Here is a 7313-nt window from a genome sequence, read left to right as displayed (position 1 = left end):
AGCTGGACACTTCACTGTGACCGATCTGTTGCCATAGAAACAATAACGTATTAATAAAACAAGTGCAATAATATAAGTCTGTGCTACTGCACTTTCTGACCAATCAGAGAGAGAGAAAGAAAAGAGAGAGAGAGAGAGAGAGAGAGAGAGAGAGAGAGAACAGAGAGATAGAGAGAGGTGAGGAAACTAATACTTTAATGTAAGTTACAGCTCGTTTGGTGAACACTAAACTGTAACACTAAAAGGATAAAAAGCATGAGGTGGAGCTCATTAATAAATAAACAAAGCAGCAGATCTGAGCAGGAGAGAGGAGCGACATCACACCACAGAAAGAGAGAGAGAGAGAGAGAGAGAGAGAGAGAGAGAGAGAGAGAGAGAGATAGATCTCCACACCACAGAGAGAAAAAAGGTGACAGCGGCGTGATGGAGTGATTTATTGGAACTGAAACGTTGGAATTGGATGTAAAGTGGAATATAACGATGAAAAGCTGAAGTCAATTCTGTTTGACAGTTTGACAAATGAAGGAAAGAAAGAAAGAAAGAAAGAAAGAAAGAAAGAAAGAAAGAAAGAAAGAAAGAAGGAGAAGAAGAAGAAGAATGGAAGGAAATGAAATCGAAAGCTAGAATAAAACAAACAGACAAACAAGTAGTAAATAAAAAAGATTAGAAAGAAACAAAAGAGACACAAGAAATAAAAACATAACAAACTAACAAGAAAGAAAGAAAGAAAGAAAGAAAGAAATAAAGAAAGAAAGAAAGAAAGAAAGAAAGAAAGAAGGAGAAGAAGAAGAAGAATGGAAGGAAATGAAATCGAAAGCTAGAATAAAACAAACAGACAAACAAGTAGTAAATAAAAAAGATTAGAAAGAAACAAAAGAGACACAAGAAATAAAAACATAAACTAACAAGAAAGAAAGAAAGAAAGAAAGAAAGAAAGAAAGAAAGAAAGAAAGAAAGAAGGAGACAGAGATTAGAATCTGAAGTGAGTTGATTGACACTTTGACGTAAAAACACAAACAGAGGAACTCCATGATTATTTATATCAAGTACACTCTCACGGAGCCCCGCCCACTTCGGAACGTGACTGATGCTTGGGGGCGTGGCCACATCCCTTCTCTCCTCCAATCACGTGCCGCAGGCGGTGCGGCTCAGCTCGCAGGCTCCTGTTCATGTGTCACTTCTGAAACAAAAGCAGTGCGCGCGGCACTTTATTACACCCCCCCCGCGCCGTAATCTCGGCTCGCGCGCAGAAGCTGAGCTCCAGCTGAATAAGACACGGGACTTGACGCTCCGCCGAACCGCCGTGAAACCGCGGGATTATCCTCCTCATCCTCCTCCTCCTCCTCTGTCTTCTCCACCACTGCCTCCTCCTTCTCCACCGCCTGGCTTTTAAACTTGTTTCTTGTTTCTCTCCGGGTTCGGAGCAGGAGTGGCCTGCGACTAAAAGCGGTGGCTTTTTTCCTCTCACAACGGATCGCGTTTCGTTTTCCTGTCAGGAGAGAACCCGAGCCAAACAACTGTCCTCGAGCGCACGTTTTTTCCCGCCTCTTTTTCTTTTCTCGGGGAACGGTGAAAGAAACAGTTATAGAGAGAGAGAAAGAGAGAGAGAGAGAGAGAGAGAGAGACGGGGGGAAGAGACAGATAGAGAGAGCAAGAGAGAGAGAAAGATTTCCGAACTGAGGAAGAAATAAAAATAAAAAAAAGTGTGCACGAGAGTGCGCGCGAGATAGAGAGAGGGAGAGAGTGCGCGCGCGCGCGGGTGAGAGAGAGAGATAGAGGGGATGGAGGAGCAGCCGCGGTTGATGCACCCTCACGGGGTGGGCTTGGCTGGACACCCGGGCCTCACGCACCGTCCCCCGGACGTCACCTCGGGAAACGACGGAGACTCGCGGAAACAGGACATCGGAGACATTTTACAACAAATTATGACCATAACGGACCAGAGTCTGGATGAAGCTCAAGCCAGGTGACTTCCACTCGACCTGCACACTTCACACAACTCTTTATTTCACCCACTTAGAGCGATTTATTTATTTATTTATTTATTTATTTATTTATTTACATAAACCGTCAACCGCTCCTATACAAAAGACTGAGAGAAAACTTCAGGTCATTTCCCAAACCCGACTTTTTCTCCCTTCTTCATCATTATCTCCAAAACAATAACCCGCTTTCTCTTACACTATCTAGTGGACTTCATCTCCATCAGCACTCCGATTGATATCCAGCCTTGATTTCATTACAAATAAAAAATGTCATATTTGGGAGCAGAGAAACTCTAAATCTTCTCCAAACATCAGACAGATTATTGAAAAAACATTTAATTTACTCTAAATAAATACTGTATATTATCCATACACATGCATTGCTCAGATATTTTATTTAGTAGACAAAACTTTATATATAATACAAATAAATTATAAATATTATTATTATTATTATTAAGTATTTATAAACGTTTTATTAATGTCGATTAGTAAATGTTTTTTCTCACAGCTTGAATGATTTTAAAGTTTTCTTTGTAACATTTTATTAATGCATTTATTATTTATACATTATTATAGCAAAAAAAAACATTTATTTATATATATATGAAAGCAGTAAACAAATGATAAACTACCTATAAATTTTATCAATAAATATATTTAAATATATCCTGTATTTTTGATATGTTCACATACACACGGTGTATATACATTATTTACATTTAAATATTTTATTTTCAGAATAAAAGCACAGATTTCTACAGTTTATATCCACACATTTATTTAGAAAAAAATATTTATTTTGCTTGCTTTTAAAAAGAAATAAATATATTATTAATTCTTTGCACTGTTTTAAGAAACAATACATTGATAAAATATTTATGAATAAAAAAACAGCTTTAGGTTTAAATCATTTAAAATATTTATATTTTTTATTATAAATTGTTTTATTATAATTAAACAATATATTAGAAAATGTCATTTTTAAGAGAAATGTTTTTATTTACATCACCAACAGTGTGAGAAAGTTATTTTTCTGGAATTTATCTTGAAACATCACCTTGCCAGATTTTTTCTCACAATAATCTTTTTAAATGTTTTATTTTAACTAAAAATGTGAAAGTTAGTGTTAATATGAACAGGTGATTAATAATAATTACACAACACGTTACTGCGTTCTGCTTGGTCTTCTTCAGGAGACTGACCTCAGCACTGGTCGTCTGTGTACAGAGAACTGCGTTACAGAGATTTTACTTTAAGTGCTTTGGACAAAATGAAGGAATATTGTATTATAAAATATAATAAATGTCTAACAATCACACACTGAACAATTACACAGCTCATTAATAATGCATTTGTCTTATTTACATGTCTTACATTTTTAACTTTACATTAGGATTGATGTGTGATATTAGAATGAGTGTTTCAGCGATCCGTCCAGGTGTACAGGTAACTAACACACTAACCTGCTGAACACCAGAGGCAGCTTCAATCACTACTAGCCACGCCCCTTTACTGGATCTGACACAGAGACCATATCCCGTTTTACTGGAACTGACACACAGAGACCACACCCCCTTCTCTGGGACTGACACACAGAGACCACACCCCCTTCTCTGGGAGTGACACACAGAGACAACACCCCCTTCTCTGGGACTGACACACAGAAACTACACCCCCTTCTCTGGGACTAACACACACAGACTACACCCCCTTCTCTGGGACACAGAAACTACACCCCCTTCTCTGGGACTAACACACACAGACTACACCCCCTTCTCTGGGACTGACACACAGAAACCACATCCCCTTCTCTGGGACTGACACACAGAAACCACACCCCCTTCTCTGGGACTGACACACAGAGACCACACCCCCTTCTCTGGGACTAACACACAGAGACAACACCCCCTTCTCTGGGACTGACACACAGAAACCACACCCCCTTCTCTGGGACTGACACACAGAGACCACACCCCCTTCTCTGGGACTGACACACAGAAACCACACCCCCTTCTCTGGGACTGACACACAGAGACCACACCCCCTTCTCTGGGACTAACACACAGAGACCAAACCCTCTTCTCTGGGACTGACACACAGAGACCACACCCACTTTCATTGGAACTGGCAACCAGAGACCACACCCCCTTTTCTGGGACTGACACACAGAGACCACACCCACTTTCATTGGAACTGACAACCAGATACCACACCCCCTTCTCTGGGACTGACACACAGAGACCACACCCACTTTTATTGGAACTGACAACCAGAGACTACACCCCCTGCTCTGGGACTGACAACCAGAGACTACACCCACTTCTCTGGGACTGACACACCAAGACCACACCCCCTTCACTGGAACTGACATACCAAGATCAGCCCCCTTTACTGGGACTGACATACCGAGATCAGTGACTTAACGTGACAAAGACGTGTTCAGAATGTCGTGTCTTACTGAAGTTTTGATGTTTATTTATGTTGTCTCTGCAGGAAACACGCTCTGAACTGTCACCGCATGAAACCTGCGCTCTTCAACGTGCTGTGTGAAATTAAAGAGAAAACAGGTGAGTGCTGTCTCCTCCGAGTCTCCTCTGAGTCTCTCCTCTGAGTCTCTCCTCCGAGTCATGATGTATTTATTTATTTATACATATTTATTCACTTATACAACATTGCTTTTATTTAAACTGGAGATGGCACAGATTGTACACCCAGTACACCCACTATGTACCCATTACACCCAGATAACCCAGGACACCCACTATTCCCATTACACCCAGATAACCCAGGACACCCACTATTCCCATTACACCCAGTATTCCCATTACACCCAGTATTCCCATTACACCCGTTACACCCACTATATACCCATTACACTCAGTTAACCCAGTACACCCACTATTCTCATTACACCCAGTACACCCATTATACCCAGTATGTCCAGTACTCCCACTATATACCAGCTAAAAAATGTTATCTCAGAGACCAGTGTAAGATACTCTGGGATACCGGATCTTGTAACAACCGTCAAAAATATGAAATGAATTTGTGGAGTTGTGAATGTTTACACTGGCCACACCTCCTCCAGTCTGCTGTCCATCACGTTGTGTCTGGTAAACTGGCTAGCGTAGACTATCTAGCGTTAGCTGTGGTCACTGTGGGAGAAGGTAAAAGAATGGTCATTTTACATGTTCCACATTTCACAACGAGTCACAAGGCTCCTGTTAGAGCTGCCGAATTAATCCCTTATTAAATGTTAATTTTAAATGGATTAATAAAAAAATAATAAAGAACAATCAACAGGTGAGCGAGGGAAAAATGATAATTAAAAAATACCAGAAATAATTAAAGATACTGTCTTACATTTAATTGTTTTAAAATAGAAACTTTAATTTTTAAAAAACATGTTTTTCCTTCTTTTTTTGTGTGTTAATTATTTATATTTTTTTCTAACGCAACACCATGGGGTTTCAGGGTTTTTCTGTAGGAGTCATGATATATTTTTTAATAATGTTTAAAACATTAATACAATTTTAGACTAGAAGATATATTTTTAAAAATATTGTTTTTTTTAAAAAAAATATTTTTTTTACATTTTTTGCTCATTTTTTTTAAATAAAGTATTAAATAAAAATTAAAAACTAATTTTTATAGACTTTTAACACACCTGGTCTACTGACATGTCACATATCATGATATGATTTTTTGTTTTATTTTTTGGTATTTCGCTTTACTATTATATTTAATAATAATTATAATAATTTATTCATTTAATAATAATAATAATTTAAAAATAGTCATCTTAATTAAATAATGCTTTTTGTAATTATATTAATAATACAACAAAGACATATTATAATTATAATTATAATAATAATTGTAAGTTTTAACGAGTAAGAATTTGGTAATAATTATTGTAATATTTAATAACAACTCAATAACAATTCTTTATTAAACCTTATTTAGTAATAATTAAATAATAATAATAATAATAATAATAATAATAATAATAATAAATGCTTTAAATGTAAGATTTGATGTAAATTATATTTGGAACATTTTATGTAAATTCATATTAGTAAAGAAACTTTTCTTTAGTAATGTTTTTAGCATTTTATAACCTAAACTTTTTGCCTCTTTCTTATGTTTAAATAATTCAAAACCTTTCTCAACTTGTGATTTTTATTAGAAACCTGTGAGAGCTCATGCTGTTGTGCTTCCGATTTATTCTTCTGTAAACCTTTTTTTTTCCCCATGTTTTTATCTTTTGAGAGAGAGAGAGAGTGTGTGTGTTTTCCCTCCCCTTCCTCGTTGCTCGGAGCGGTGTGCGAGCACGCCGGCTGTTTTCTTTGACTGGAGTTCACTCAGAGTTCGTCTCCAACACCAACAACACAGCGACTTGGACCTCGTCCTCGTCCTCGTCCTGACTCCTTTTTCCTTCCCATAATTCACGGCTAGCTTTTGGAGAGGAGAAAGTGGCCGTATAAAAAAAAAGCTCGACGTGTTCCAGATCACACTCGCCAAAATATTTAACCGATCTGACTAGACGCCTACATATATCACATCACAGCTGTTTATAAGATTGTAATAAATGAATAATAACGCGCCGGGCGTCCGGGGCTGCTTCTCCGCGCTGTGACATTTTTCTTTTAAAAGGACGTCAGGAATATGCGTGAAATACAGATGGAAAAGCATCACGACTTTTGAGGCTACGTCGTCTTTAACGTCTTCATTCCACGCCGTAATCTATACTCATGAACTGCTAGAAGATTCAAAGAAAAATAACCCTAATGAATAACTCCTTATTTCTGGAAAAAACAATTATCGTTGTTGTTGTTGTTTAGCTTATAAAAACGTTAAAACTTTGTCTCATGCTTGTTCTGCAGAATGAATTCGTTATCTTGTAATTCACGTAAAACGCTGTTGGTCAGCACCGTTGCCGTGGTTACGCCTTATCCCCTAGCACCGCGGCCGTCACGTTCCGGTTGTGAACGGGTTTTTGTGAACGTACCTCTCAGCCAATCAGAAGCTAGCGTTTTTGCCCGCCTGTTTCTAACAAAATGGTGTAGTACATATTGAGCTTACGACATGGTTATAACAGTAGCTTATAACAATGTTATAACATTATGTTTGTGGGCTTTTTTTTTAGTGTAGAGTGTAAAATAATATAAGAGCTGTATTAAAGTGGAAGCAAATCTTGTAGTTGTTACAGCCTGTTATAAGTGTGTGTGTGTGTGTGTGAGTGGAATGTTAATGTGAAATGCGCTCAGCGCAGTCAGCAGCAGCGGCAGCGGCGGCGTCGGAATGAGCTCTCGCTTCTTTCCC

The 7313-nt window shown here is 38.1% G+C and overlaps 1 protein-coding gene across 2 annotated transcripts in view; it reads left to right on the top strand.

The window, feature by feature from the left end:
- The first annotated feature begins 1168 nt into the window (after positions 1 to 1168).
- pbx1a (pre-B-cell leukemia homeobox 1a) overlaps positions 1169 to 7313 on the top strand; it is a 62595-nt gene continuing 56450 nt past the window's right edge. The window contains exons 1-2 of one of the 2 annotated variants that reach the window (XM_058418820.1): positions 1169 to 1966; positions 4482 to 4555. In XM_058418820.1, coding sequence (XP_058274803.1) covers positions 1782 to 1966; positions 4482 to 4555 — 259 coding nt within the window. In that variant the 5' untranslated portion in view covers positions 1169 to 1781. The remainder of the gene's footprint in view (positions 1967 to 4481; positions 4556 to 7313) is intronic. The other variant, XM_058418821.1, reaches the window with a different exon arrangement.

The sequence above is a fragment of the Hemibagrus wyckioides genome, linkage group LG20 (genome assembly GCF_019097595.1).
Source record: "Hemibagrus wyckioides isolate EC202008001 linkage group LG20, SWU_Hwy_1.0, whole genome shotgun sequence".
In the NCBI taxonomy this organism is placed as follows: Eukaryota; Metazoa; Chordata; class Actinopteri; order Siluriformes; family Bagridae; genus Hemibagrus; species Hemibagrus wyckioides.
Note: the sequence above shows the minus strand (reverse complement) of the source record. Positions and strands in the feature narration are given on the sequence as shown.